At 46.2% G+C, this 13491-nt stretch overlaps 2 protein-coding genes across 8 annotated transcripts in view; both read right to left on the reverse strand.

Annotated features, from left to right (window-relative positions):
* Nucleotides 1–550: 550 nt before the first annotated feature.
* On the reverse strand, nucleotides 551–4555 carry USE1 (unconventional SNARE in the ER 1). The gene is made up of 8 exons (XM_027902324.1): nucleotides 4389–4555; nucleotides 4218–4267; nucleotides 3582–3660; nucleotides 3195–3347; nucleotides 2941–2959; nucleotides 2165–2195; nucleotides 1772–1934; nucleotides 551–1542 (listed from the first exon to the last, which is right to left on the reverse strand). Exons 1-8 carry the CDS (start codon nucleotides 4488–4490, stop codon nucleotides 1360–1362), a joined length of 780 nt encoding a protein of 259 aa, XP_027758125.1. The 5' UTR covers nucleotides 4491–4555; the 3' UTR covers nucleotides 551–1359.
* A 470-nt stretch (nucleotides 4556–5025) lies between these two features.
* The window catches only part of MYO9B (myosin IXB), a 41339-nt gene continuing 32873 nt past the window's right edge, over nucleotides 5026–13491 (reverse strand). For 5 of the 7 annotated variants that reach the window (XM_027902321.1, XM_027902319.1, XM_027902320.1 and 2 more), the window contains 14 exons: nucleotides 13244–13342; nucleotides 12562–12738; nucleotides 12047–12088; nucleotides 11394–11505; nucleotides 11110–11180; nucleotides 10466–10658; nucleotides 10033–10161; nucleotides 9329–9434; nucleotides 8526–8657; nucleotides 7511–7634; nucleotides 7020–7067; nucleotides 6404–6543; nucleotides 6058–6185; nucleotides 5026–5915 (listed from right to left, as the gene is read on the reverse strand). In XM_027902321.1, the coding sequence (XP_027758122.1) occupies nucleotides 5479–5915; nucleotides 6058–6185; nucleotides 6404–6543; nucleotides 7020–7067; nucleotides 7511–7634; nucleotides 8526–8657; nucleotides 9329–9434; nucleotides 10033–10161; nucleotides 10466–10658; nucleotides 11110–11180; nucleotides 11394–11505; nucleotides 12047–12088; nucleotides 12562–12738; nucleotides 13244–13342 (1938 nt within the window). In that variant the 3' untranslated portion in view covers nucleotides 5026–5478. Of the gene's footprint in view, nucleotides 5916–6045; nucleotides 6186–6403; nucleotides 6544–7019; nucleotides 7068–7510; nucleotides 7635–8525; nucleotides 8658–9328; nucleotides 9435–10032; nucleotides 10162–10465; nucleotides 10659–11109; nucleotides 11181–11393; nucleotides 11506–12046; nucleotides 12089–12561; nucleotides 12739–13243; nucleotides 13343–13491 lie in introns of all 7 variants that reach the window. The other 2 variants (XM_027902323.1, XM_027902322.1) reach the window with 2 other exon arrangements.

Below are 13491 nucleotides of genomic sequence, written 5' to 3' on the forward strand. Positions count from 1 at the left end.
TCACACAGATCTGAGCAGCTGGAAATAAAAACCTTCTGGAAGTGAATGGCACAGTAAATACCAAACATCCTGTTAGATGAAGTGAAATACTTTCATGCTACAAGTTATGTTACAAGTGTTAACTGTGCTCATTACCACAGCTGGGGCTGACAGGACAGAGCACAGCCTGGTGCTTTGGGATGTGTTCACAGCAAAGCCAGATTTTCCTAAGAACCCTAAGAATGGTGACAAACAGCTCTCTCCCCACCTTTTCCTGGACTGGGGCTGCTGGGATCACCAGCCAGGCCTGGAACATCCCATCTGGTGGTTCCAAAGAGCAGCAGAAATGGCCAAAGCACAGCTGGGGTCAGCTGGTGCCCTCCCCTCCTCCCTGGGACACACCTGACTCCTGAACACCCACCCTTCCCAGATGGGCCCTCCACAAACACCAGCACAGCTACAGAAGAGTTTGCTTTCAGCTTACCACGAGCACCTACAAAGACTCTGACACTGTCACACAAACCCTCGACCAGAATGATTTGTTTTAAGAAAAAGGCTTAGTATTTTTTTTATTATTACTTCCACCTAGAAGACACCACCTTCCTTCTGCTCTCATCTTAAAGTGAAAACATGTTTGCACAGGTGAGGTCTGTGTTTACAGTTCTGTGGGGCAAGGTCAGGGTGTTTTCTTGGTGCAACGGCATCAACGTAACAACGAGAAGTGAGAACGTTTGCACGTACAAAAGGGAAGCAAACACTGCAACAGCCAGCAACTCCAGACCTATAATAAGTCTAAACTGAAGAAGACTGTGAAGTCCTAAGTCCCAAATACCCATCTGGGAGAAAGGTGAGCCTGAGAAGGGTTTTACCTGTTGGAAACTCTGGATCTGAGCCAGGCAAGTACCTCAACGGCAGAATTCTCTTCCTGCCCCTACAGCTGTGTATGTACAGAACTGAAATTAAATATCCTGTTGGCAGCAAGTCGTAGGTCAGTACAGAGAAGCTGTGAAGAAAGGGTGTAAGACTTCACCTGTTGTTTATATTCACATTGGCTAAATGCCTTTTAGGAGTCGTAACATTTGCCACGACCACGCTAAAAATGACTGTATGTACCCAGTAAAGACCTGGTCAGCAGCTTCGTGTAAACTCTCAGCAGCAGCAACAGTCATCAGGTAAAAAGTAACCAAGTATCCAAGTGTGGAAAACCTTCCCCGTGAACCCAAGCCTGCACAAGGAAGGGATGCAAAGGTGGGTAGGCCTTGGACAGCCTCTTTAAGGACATGACAAGTGGCAAAGACATTGACTGCTGACAGTTCTCACACCACCTGAGCTTTCCAGCTGCACTGCTGGCAGCTTTAAATGAAATTTAAAAAAAAAGCATCATTTTAATTTGGGGAAAATCCTGATGAAGAGAATCATGCTGATGAATATAAAGCAAACTACAATCAACATTATCCACAGCAGCCAGTTGACCGATTTCTTCGCGTGCTGCTCCAGGCGGTCGGATTCATCCTTGAGCTTCTCAAAGTTCTGGTCTGCCATCCTGAGGGAATGGGACAGTGTCTGTGGAGCAAAGAGAGCAAACGGTGTCAGACTCAGAGCTGCACGTGCTGGCTGACATTTCCTCCAACAGAGGAAAGGTTCAACCACACACAGCAGCAGACAGGTATTGCCTCCGGTCTTCCCACTCTAATCCCGCCTGGAATTGAGTTACAGGTCCAGGATTTCGCTCATGAGCACTCCAACCTCCTGGGTTGGAAAGCTGAGGGGTTACAGCCTCAAGGTGTGCTACCTGGTTGTCCTGTTTGATCACGTTCTGTGCAGCCAGGGTGTTGTTCTTGAGGCTGCGAGCCAAGCTGAGCATTTCCTCAGCCAGCTTCTCCTGCATGTCCTGGTGGTGCTGCAGCACAGCATCCAGCTCCACTGCCGACTGCTTCTCGTCTGACTGGAGGCCTCTGCAAGAGCACAAGGGGAAAAAAGAAGGATTTGCACTTCCCTGTGGGTCAATCTCCTCGGATTCTGCAACTCTACGGTACAACAAGGCCAGTGAAGTCAGTTGAAGCCATTATAGTTTGGTTTCTATCAGCTGACACTTCACCCAAATCAAGGTACATCTGGGATTTAAAGACTACTGGGAAAACAGTTTCCAAAACGCTGAGCACTGGAATGAGAAATTTTAACTTACTTCCGCTTCCTTATGTTCAACTCCTCAGAATCTGGGGAAAATAATAATTAAAAAAAAGAGTTAAATTCGTGTTTTAGCACGTTATAAATTCCCACGCAATCACAGGCTGAAGAAACAAGTCTTCTGTAAGGGATTTTCAGCTGTCCAAATCCTACTTGGCCTCTATCCCAAGGAATATGGATGTCAAATGCCTACCTGCTCTCCGCAGGGAAAAAAAGGACACGTAACATCAAATGAGGGAAAAAGAAAACCCACCCAGATGAATCACAGCCCTGAGGGCAGGGTTTAAGCCCTGTGTATCTTGGTGTTCTTTCAGGACACGTTAGATTGGCCCAGCTCCAGCCACTATAACAGTAGCCATGGAAACAAGAAATGAATTCCTCCCAGTTCCCTACATGAAAAACGTGGCTGTGTATTCCAGAGGAACCGAACAACGCCTGCTCCAAGAGCCCAAAATCACATGATTTGCTCAGAGCAGAAGGGGACAGGAGCAACAGTAAAGGTAAATTGTCCTGGCTAATTCTGTAATTAGAATGTCTGTTTCTGTACAAATTCTACAAGAAGAGGTTCCTGCAAGTCCCTGCTACCATTGATAACACTTCTGCTTTTATCTGGGTTTTGTTTCGTGTGTTTTGAAAATCTATATCGAAAAAAAGTGAGCCACTAAATTAAAAAAACACACACTTTGGGCAACCTCTTAACACCTGACCTTCCTCCTCCTTTCCCTGTAAGACTCAGGTTGACTAAAGGTAGAGAAAACAACAGATCAAACTCACCATTGGTAGCCAAAGGGTCCTGGGAGGCAGAAAGAGAAGCAAAACAGCAGATTACAAAGGGTGAGTGGTAAGACACAATCCTGCAGGCCTGGCAGAGTGCCTGTGCCCAGGATCCGGACCACCCAAACTGGAAAAAAGGCGACTCCCCACCCAGGCTGGGACACAGCTCAGGGCACAGTCACCCGAGGCAGCTGAGGGCAACAAGGCCAACCTGTAAAATACCAGCAAAGCAGCAGCAGCAGCACCAAACCTACTGTACCAAGCAGCTCGCTCCTCATCTGGCCCGTGCAGCGAGCCTTGGTCTGCAGATGGACTGTTTTGGTGGCCGGGGTTCTCTCCTTGGCCGTTGTGGGGGTGCGCCCGGGGGCCAGGAACTGGTTTGCCAGAGCCTTCTCCGTCGATGAGGACTGTGAGGGGGAAGCAGCAGGGAGAAGTCACGGATACCACACGCTCTGCAGCACCTCTTTTTAACAAAACCTGGATCCAATATATCTATTCACAGTTTTACAAGGGCTGCCTAGTAAGACTTTAACAACTATTATTTTGAGATGTAAGGTAGAGGCCAACAAAGGAACCAAACAACAGGGTGAATATAAGCAGAGAACACTGAAGTCTTTTCAAGCTGAACTAGTAGATCTTACCAATTTTTCGGCTTCTAGGAGTCCCTTTAGGAAGTCCACTTTGCGAGAGTATTCATTCAGCAGTTCTGGGGCTGGCTTGCTATTGGAGTTGAAAGATAATAACAAGAAAACCAAAAGTTAACTGGTGTTTTCCACTGTTCAGGTGACTTCCAAAATAAAATAAGGCAGAAAACACCAATATATGGTTCTTCAAAGAAGGTGTAGCCTCGGGAGAGGAATACACTTGCAACCTTCTGCAAATCACCTTTTCCAGGACAGGGAGAGCTCAGAGCACAGGCATTTCCACAGGGAAGAATATATTGTGGTGTTTGTGGGCTATGGCAACTTACAGATAAGATACTATTGAACCAAGGAATCACTAAGGTTGGAAAAGACCTCCAAGATCATCAAGTCCAACCTTCGACTGAATCCCCCTCATTCCCACTAAACCACATTACAAAATGCCACGCCCACTCTTTTTTTAACACTTAAAAGGGATGGTGACCCCACCACATCCCTGGGCGGCCCGATCCAACGCTTAACCAACTTTTTTAGTGAGTAATTCTTTCCTAATATCCAACCCGAACTTCGCCTGGCACAACCCGAAGCCGCTCCCCCTAAACCACAAATCCACAACGGGCACCCCCAGGGGCTCACCTCGACTGCTTCTTCAGCTCCCGCAGCATGTCCTCGAGGGCACCCACATACTGAGGGGGAAAATGAGGCTTTAAGCGACAGCAATAAGGGGAAGCAGCCGGTGTCGCAGAGGCGGTGGATTTAACCCCACGGAGCGGGTTACTGAGGGGCCGGGGGGGGAAGGGGGCTCACCTTCTCCAGCCGCCACTCCTCGGGGTCCCGCCGCTCCGCCGCCAGCGCCTCGCACCGGCTCAGCAGCCGCATCAGGTTCAGCTCCAGCCGCGTCGCGGCCATGGCGGCACCGGATCCTCCCTCAGGCGCCGCCCGCCATCTTGGGGCGGGGCGAGGGGCGGGAAGGGAAGTGCCGGGCGGGCGTTACCGCCCCGGTTTATTTAAAAAAAAAAACCAACCAAAACACCCCCAATCAACCCGAAACCGCCCCACAAAAGCAAGCCCTGCGCAGGGACGCAGGGGCGGCTGCAGCTCAGGGCGCTGTGGTGGCTGAGCTGAGCTCTTCCCTCACTCCAACATGGCGCAGCCCCGTGAGGGGCTGGGGCACAGACGCGGTGATGAACGATGGCCCCTCGCCCTCAGGTGGGCCCCCACACACAGGTGAGGGGTGGGGAGGAGGAGGAGGCAGCGCCGTGCTGGCTCGTGGTTTACTCCAAGAGCACCAAAACCCTCCTCGATGCCGCCACAGCCTTGTTAGTGCTTCCCCCACGCAGAGCTTTCCCCATCCTTTATCAGTACTTCATAAAGGCAGCAACACCGATTAAAGGCCTCCCTCAGAGTGAACTGCTCATTAGACAGACACTGATAAACTAACACATTTTTTTTTTTAAAAGTGCAACGTTTTAATAAACTTCTTTATACATTTTGGTCTCAGTTAAGGCTATTACGTTAAACAGTTCTGTAAACCACACAGAAAATTGTCATTAAAAAAAATTAAGGCAACACACAATGACCTAAACTCACTGTTGGTCCCATGAGAGTCCATCGTAAGGCAAATGAAAAAAGGCACGGCAGCGGAATGGGGGGGCTTGTTTCCTGTACACTCAACCCACATATTTTACTCAGCATTAAATTTTAGGGTTTTTTCAAGGTTTTAATTTAAAGTGGAGAACATTTGCTTTAAACAACCTTGCTGAACCTTTACAGTACTGTACATTTCCAGGTTGCCTTCCTGGCACCTACTTAAAGACAAGTTTACAGCCTTTCAAAGGGTTAAAGCCAAAAGCTGTGGTCAACTTCAAAAAAAAAAAGTCCGGAGAGCTGAAGCATTTCACTTCTCCATACAGGGAATGTGAGAGTAAGGATCTGAGAACCTCCTTTTGACTTTCGCAGTCGGTTCGTATTCATCCACGAGTTCCTGAGCGTGGGCCAGTGCAGACCCTTGTGCAATGTACACCGAGTGGATGCTGTCAGTCCGCCTTGCTGGCTGCTCCCTGCGTCTCACCACCCGAGACTCCTCCTTAGCAGGAACCCCGCCCTGGGACTCAGTACATTTGAACATCCCAGGAGGGAGTTTTATATTCGCTGTCGGCATCACTGGAGTTCGACGGGGCACTTTCATCTTGGACAGTGTTAGAGAGTATCTGCGCCTTGAAGCCAGGGATGCGGAGTAGGAATGTGAAGAGGTTTGCGGGAGAGAAGGCACTTTGCAAATGTCTTTGGCAGGCAGGCTGGAGCTCTGAGCACGGCAGTGTAATCCAATAATTGCTTTAAAGAAACAAGATACTTAGAGACTGATAGCAGTAACTTGATACAAGCCACCGTGAGCAGGTAACATCTGCTCACCTGGCTGTACGCGCAGCTGAAGATGGAGAATAAAAAAAAAAGCACACACTACCTTAATACTGACCTTCGGTATCCATCCTGCCTGTCCTGTCCTCCAGCAGGCTCTCCGTGCTCGCCGACGTCTCCGAGTCCACGTTTTCCTCATCGGAGCCCCGCTGGTCGAGCTCAGGTAACCGGTAAGTTATGTCCTCCCTGCATCAAACACAGGCTGGAGCACTCGACCGAGACAACGCTTCCCACACGAGCTCGTGGTCAGAGGGAAAGTATGCAGTCATTAAATATTAATTCTCGTGGTATTTTCTCTCGGCTAGCCCTTTGTGTTTTCCTTTTTCCCCTCTACAGAACGGAACAAGAACCTTTTGGACAAAAGGTATCCTGCTTTTATGCTACCCAGGTGAAGGGGGACTTACTTTTCTTCTTTTATGGACTGTAAGCGATCGATGAGAATCTCCTTTTCCCGGTTATTGGCTTCAGAAACTTCTTCGTCCTCATGCACTGAGTCCAGCTCTGAAGTGCCACTCTCCTTTCCTTTGACCTGAGAGCTTTTACTCTGCAAGACAAATTCATGGGTAACACTTCTCAGTCACAACCAGCTACACGAGCCTTGGTCTGCAAGTTCCAAGGCAGAAGACAAATGAGTGGGTCAAAGGAAAGGCTGAGGGAATTGATGAAGAGCTGTTAGTGATCCATACAAATGTTTCAAAGAGTAAATCTGTTCACCTGGTTTCTGGGGCTTTGTTACCTTTTCTAATCTGTCAGCCTCAGCTTAGTTTTAGTAGTCACTCACAAGTAATATTATTAAATCCAATAAAAGTTACATACAGTGTCTATAAAACACCAGGTGATGACAGAACAGGCCAGCAGCCACGCATGCAGTCTGGGGGTGGGGAGTTGTGCCAATACATGCAGCCTTGATTGTTTAAAAGAGTGTTTAACACCAAGTTACAGCATGTGCAGTGAGTACCTCAGTCATGCACTAGAACCAGAGGAAAAGCCCATGCACTACACCCAGGCAGTTGTACGTACCAGCTTCCCCTCGTAAGGGGAAGAGAACCCCAGTTTTACAGGCCAGAGCTAGAGAGAGATGGAGACCAAATTCACTGTATGCCACTTCTGGTCAGACACAGTTTGGTTGGTTTTAATCAGTACAACAAAAACAAAGAATAAGTTTATTTGCCCTACTAGGACACAACATATTTTTTGCCCACCAGCCATCTCTGGAGTGAAGGAACTCTTCTGCCATGTCAGAGGCTCAATCTTGGTTCTACTGAGGGAATTATATGGGAATAGATTTTGATCACTGCAAGAGCAGATCCCCACACCCCTGCACCCTTCATTTACCAGACTCCAGGCTAGCTGTATATTTAGCTCCTACCTACAGCTCTGGGCAAGTCCAAATCCCTTTTCTTCTAACCTTGCAACTGATTTTTGACTTACTGAATGAGATGCACAGGATAAATAAGCAGTACTTCATTCCCCCAAATCTGGTGGGATGATGGGTTTGTGTCAATGCTTACCGTGTTCTGCCGGAGCAACGAGAGCCGTCGGAAGGCGATGCTCTCAGCTGCTTCCAGCTGACTGATCTCATCCATTTTTATCTTGTACTTCCTTATCTGTTCCTTGATGAGCATCTCTACACACCTGGGAAAAAGGGCAAGAGCGTATTGAGCAGCCTCATACCAGAAAAGCTCTGGAACAACCACGGTGGGATGAGATGGCTCTCCTGGCCTGGGGGTTTTTGTCACACACAGAGTGTCCCAACATATCCCTTACAGGTGGCACTGCGTGGTGACAGGGTGGAGAGTCCAACACAGCAAGCAGAACAGGACAGGTAATGGTTAAATGCAATGGCACACATTCTTCCTGGAATAGCCAGAGCCTCCCACGCTGACTGTACACAATGGTGAGCAGACACACATTACCAAGGCTGCCAACAGCTTCTGCTGCTTCTACCTGTCTTCCCTGTGCTGGCACAGAATGAATCTGCAACTGCCCTTTTCCACCTCTGTGGTCAGTAAAAAGTTACAAAAAGCTGTCATTTTTCAAACTCTGTTTTCACTGGAGGCAGATGCACAGCGAGGGCACTCAGAGAGCCAGAGCTGCTGGAGGGTGAGAACAGAGAGGATCAAGGACAGAACCTTCCCCAATTCAAGGAACAACACAGAAGAAATTATCAGGGAGTTTGATGTATACAGGAGACAGCTTAACTCTCTATCATACTGCATCTCAGTAAAACAGATGATTAACATAGAACCCACTCAAAAGATTATCTTGACGTAAAACAAACCTGATATTTAAGATTTCTAAGTCATCCTACTTCATGCTTTGTAAACTGGAGACAGGTGGAAGGTCTGAGAGGGGCATATAAATTGGCAGCACCAGCAGAGCCAGGATTCAGCAACTCTTCACCCTCAGTTTGTCAGCTCGATATGAACAAGGTCATAACAAATGCAGGCAGTGGTACTGGCCTTCCATCCCCCTCCAAAGCACTTTCTTGGAGAAAGTACTTTTCAGCAGACTGCTAAAACTTACATGGTTGTTTTTGAAACATCCTTCATGCTGGTTAATGGGTCAGAGGTATCTGGACAGCGCAGCAGGCACGGAGCAAACACGATGGCCAGGGCGTTGGGGGACATACGGTTGACATCTTCTATCAAAGCCACTCTGAAACCCAACATTCAGGACAAGAGATTTTAAGCAAAGCTTGCTAGAATACAAGCAACCTGATCACACCTTGCCAGAGTTCCCAAATAACGTGCAAGGAGGCCTCTCAGGCACTCTGTGCACGTAGCAGTTAAAAAAGTTAAAATTATTTCACACCTACTAAGTAGACAAAATCTTGTGCATCAGAGAAAGGAGCAGGGAGTCAACCAGGTTAAGCTAGTCTGGTAACCTCCCAAAGCATGTCTGATGATTCAGTGTTTCATCTCCAAGAACCATGCTCAGAGGGCACTTGGAAAACCCTCAGGTTCCTTGGGTAAGAGCAGCCCCTTTTCCAGCACCATTTATCCCTGCTCCTAACACTTGCATACATTCATTCATCCTTCATTATGTTCCATCTGGATAAATCCTGGTGTCCAGATGATTCACCAAGGCTGTGAGATCTACCTTTTATCTCCAAAGCTGTTCTTACCTCATCTGATCCAAACACGCCAGGTTGTAAAAATCACCCTCTATCTGTTCTCAAGCACAATTATCAACTTCAGTTCTTTCATGTCTAAACCAGCAGCACAAACCCCACACTGGCACTTAAGGAGTTCAAGACTTTAAAAAGCTTCCAAGAAGCACTCAGAGTCACACAGTTTCTCTACAAATGAAGTAATTACACTCATTACTTGACAAGATGGAAGATGAGTCGCTCCAGGGTATTATGATTTGCTTGTGGGAGCTGTTCCAGGACACTGTAAATGGCACAGAGTTGCTCCTGTTTTTCCGGTAGTTCTGCCCAAAGGGAGAAAGCACAAGGTGATAAATGCTCTGCAAGGCTAGTGGAAAGCTAAAATTCCCAAATTCTTAGAAGTCTCACTGTCATTTCATTCACCAACTGCTATAACTGAATGCTAAAGCACCCCTCATGGCACTGCAATTGTCCTGCATTTTCAAATGCTGCTGCTTTTAATCATCAAGTGACTGATCCAGACCAACAACAATACTTAGGATGCCTTAATCCCACTGGAGTTAAAACAACTTAAGGACTTGGGATATCTGGATATTAAGATCTGGTTTACAGCATCAAAGAGGAAAAAAAACATGCATGAAAGGCAACTTATTTACAATCTCACTGTTTACAGAAAGAGCAGCTGTACAGTGATATTTTGCTACAATCCCTCCCCCCCAAAAAAACCCCAGGAATTCCAAAGCAAGATGAAGTAAACTAATGAGAAATTCCCAGAAAAGTTTTATGTAAAAAGTCTAAAATCCTTGCTGTAAATGCACTGGAAGGAGCTGTTTATCCAGCACGAGCAGCTTAAAAAGTTTCTTTTCCCAAGGGCATAATGAGTTAAAGAATAAATGTTTCAAAAATGATTTAAAAACCTACCTACAGCTCGGAGGAAATCATTGTACTGTGCTGATGTCATCAGTGGGTCTGGCAGCTCCCGCAGCCACTGCTTCAGGATCCCCGTGATGGTGTGAATAGGGTAATTCTCCAGTTTCACTGAGTTTGGATCTGAAAAGGAATGTTTTATTTAGAGCAATTTATTCCTCTTTACAATTCAACTCTCCCATTCACAGAGGCCAAGTGGAAATTCAGAGGGAAAGAAAAAAACAAAAACCAACAACAAACCAAGAAAAGATAGTAATTTAGAGGTACTGAGCAGCTTTTAGCAGCCAACAAAAATAATACAGCCTGCATGGGCACCAAAAAGCTGTTTTAAAAACACCAGAAAGTGCCAGATACTTTCAGATGGAAGAGAATTGCAGGGAAAGCTGATATCACAAGCAAGTCCAAAGGGTGGACAAGAGGGCCTGACCTGCTTGCAGCAACTGTTTGAGCTCCTTCATCCGATTGGCTGACCCTGATTTCCTGTAGATGCCCTCTGTGTAGAGCCCGTGCATCTCCACGTACTCCAGCAGCTTCTCCATGACCACGGGGACCGAGTTCCTCTCGCTGGTCAGGGAGCTCACACTCACTCCAAAGTGCCGGGGCTCTGCATCCTGCTCGTTCTGGAACAGATACAGGTCAAGCACTGTGAATCCTGTTCCCAAGCTAGGAAATTCCACTGTTTCATGCTACAGTTTTCTTGTGCTTCCAGAAACTAGAGCTGAGTGTTTTGTTCTAGTTTCCCACACGCCTTGGATCATGAGACAGATTTCCTGAGCTGCAGCAATAAAGGACGTTCATGGTTCACACTGAAGGATTTCATAATCAGTCTGTCCAACACTGCACACACTCTCTGAGAGAAGAGTTCCCAAATTAGCTCAAGCATCACCTCTTGGAAGATTGTTCTGTTTCTGCATGTGCAGGGCTCCACCTGACTATGTGCAGAGGAGGGAACTCAGGCAATTTTTATTCATGCCTGGACATCCACTGTTCCTCTGCTGAGAAACAAAGGCAGCCTTCTGCATGCAAAACTTACGGTACCACAGAACCCCATCCCAGACCCACAGACCTTACCTTTTTCCCACAGGAGGTACAGCTGCTCTGGATTTTGGACATGCACTTCTTGTGACAAGTCAACTTGCAAACTAGAGAGAAAGGAGCACTTGTTACAAGCATCCAAATCCCACGAAACACACATTAGCACCTTGTCCTATTCACTGCCCATATAATCCACATGTCCTGCTCACTAAGGCCAAAGGTACAAGCAGTTTGCACATGTGGCAGCCTGAGCACGAAGGCTGAGGGGTGATCACACTCCCCACTGCACAGACAGGCTTTCGAGGGGTGATCACACTCACCACTGCACAGACAAGCTTTCTCCATGGGCCAGATGTAGGACGAGCAGTGCTCACACGACTGTCGGATGCTCACTTGGTAGTTTGTGAACACGTGGCCATTGTGCTCCTCAATCTGGGGCAGAGAGAAAGGAACTGGTGAATTTTTTTGCCTTTTTAAAATTATTATTATTATTTTTAATAAACCCATTTACCCTGTATCAGATTTTCCACTTGTATTTTACAATTACAACTGAAGGCTTTGAACTTGAAATCAAATTTCGCCCTGTCTTTAGGCAGTTGGGTTTACTGGATCATTTTATAATTGGCTTGATGCCTTAAAGTTCATCAGTGTAATACATGAGCCCTAGTTTGCTGTTACTATTCAACAGCTGTTTTCCTTTAAACAGTCCATTACTGAGAGAGCCATTGGCTTCTAACAGGTGTTATGGACAAGCAAGAAAATGTTTGAGTATCACCTATCACTGCATAAAAGCAAGATTTCTGATTTACAAAGAACAGTTTTATATCATGCCACATCTTCATAAGAGGTAAGTGAATTAGCATGCAAAATAAAACAGAACATCAGCACAAAAATCAAGCTCTTCCAAGGGTGTTTGTGTTCTGTGAATGCACCTGAGGACTTGGACTATTGCCAAAAAAAAAGAGGTACTCACTGCACGATCTTGTTTTCGTTTCTTCTTCTGGGCTTTGGTTTGCTGCAGTGGGATACAAAACTGCTGTTAGTCCTTGAAATTCAGACATTCCTTTCCCTTTTTTTTGCTATTCAGTTTCCCAGGCTCTACTTCACCTCCAGACATTTGAGACCCTTTCCTGCAGCTTCAGCTTGGGTTGTCTGAGCTCACACTACCAACTTCCTAAAAACCAGCTGAGCTCACTGCCTGGTGACAAAGCAATTCCAGCTCTCAAACCTTCAGAGAACTCCTATGTTTTTATCAAAGAAAATGCACAAACACTTTCAGATTCTGAAGGTATTAAGAGCAAGCTAAAAGATGAACAATTCCAAAACTGTGTATCAGCAATCAGAATTTGCTGCACACATAGTGTGTGTATGGCAAGTGTTTGCCAAGTAAGAAAAGGTTGTTCTGGAAAAGGTTTCTGAGGTAACACAGGTCTCTTATGTAAGAGGGTAACAGTGTTTCATCATCCCATAAGCCACTAACTTTTATACCTTGGGCTGCTCAGATTCCTCTTTTTTTGTATATCCTCTGATGAATTCATCCAGAAGGGATTGAAAGAGATTCAAAACCAGCTTGACTTCTTTCTCTTCCCTTTTTTGGGCCAGATTTGTAAGCAGAAGCTGGTAATTTTCCACCAGGTCTTTGTAGCCAACATGGATTTGTCCATTCTAGAGAAGGGAAAAACACTTGTAAGACAGTCTTTTTGGATAATGTTGAGGCAGTTTCATATTTTGATGTATTTCAGTTCAGAGGTGAGAAAGCACAGCCATGATCAAAGTCAAAGATAACAGCCCATGACAGAAACAAGTTCACAGACTTTCCTCCTGCACTGTCCAACAGCTCTTGGCTGAGACAGGGCAGTGTCAGAAGGACACTGGAAAAGCTGCTGGCACCTCTCACTGGTGTCTGAACACATAGCATTAAGAGGCCGAAGACAGCAAAATCCATCCATTTCTAAAAATAAGTTTATGGCTGAGAGAATGTGAAAAGGGAAACAAAGTAATCTGCTTCAGATTACAGCAGAACTGTGAAATGAGTCTCACATTCAGCTTCGAACTTTATGCTAAGAATTGCTGAACTGCTTTGCTAAAGAGCTGCAGGCCAAGCCTTTAACCTGCACACTCAACTCATTTATTGCCTGCCAACTTTCCTTTATTGAGACTCGCTACTTACAGGAGCAGAGTACATGGTCTTGATGTTGCCTCTAAACTTTTCTGTGGCTTCAAAAAACAAACACTCGACACCAGACTTCTGGGAGCGTAAATCATTGATCTAGAAGACAAATACACCTGCATCAGATGTCATTAAAACAAGGACACCCCACCAGAGCTGAGCTGCCATTCCAATCACTTAAAACAATGTTCCTTAATGCACTGTGCTGATGACACAAAATAGGAGTCAGGTAGTTCAGCTCTAAAAAA

The sequence above is a fragment of the Empidonax traillii genome, unplaced genomic scaffold, assembly GCF_003031625.1.
Source record: "Empidonax traillii isolate 1590-97213 ecotype Southwest subspecies unplaced genomic scaffold, ASM303162v1 scaffold863:size338993, whole genome shotgun sequence".
Lineage (NCBI taxonomy): Eukaryota > Metazoa > Chordata > Aves > Passeriformes > Tyrannidae > Empidonax > Empidonax traillii.

What these genes read in the sequence shown, in the direction of transcription:
- USE1 (XM_027902324.1), bottom strand. Translation starts at nt 4,490, where the DNA reads ATGGCCGCGACGCGGCTGGAGCTGAACCTGATGCGGCTGCTGAGCCGG. An exon ending in GAGCTGAAGAAGCAGTCGAG is followed by an intron (nt 3,661 to 4,217) that starts GTGAGCCCCTGG and finishes CAACTCCAATAG; the next exon opens with CAAGCCAGCCCCAGAACTGC. An exon ending in TTGAACATAAGGAAGCGGAA is followed by an intron (nt 1,935 to 2,164) that starts GTAAGTTAAAAT and finishes GTGCTCTTGCAG; the next exon opens with AGGCCTCCAGTCAGACGAGA.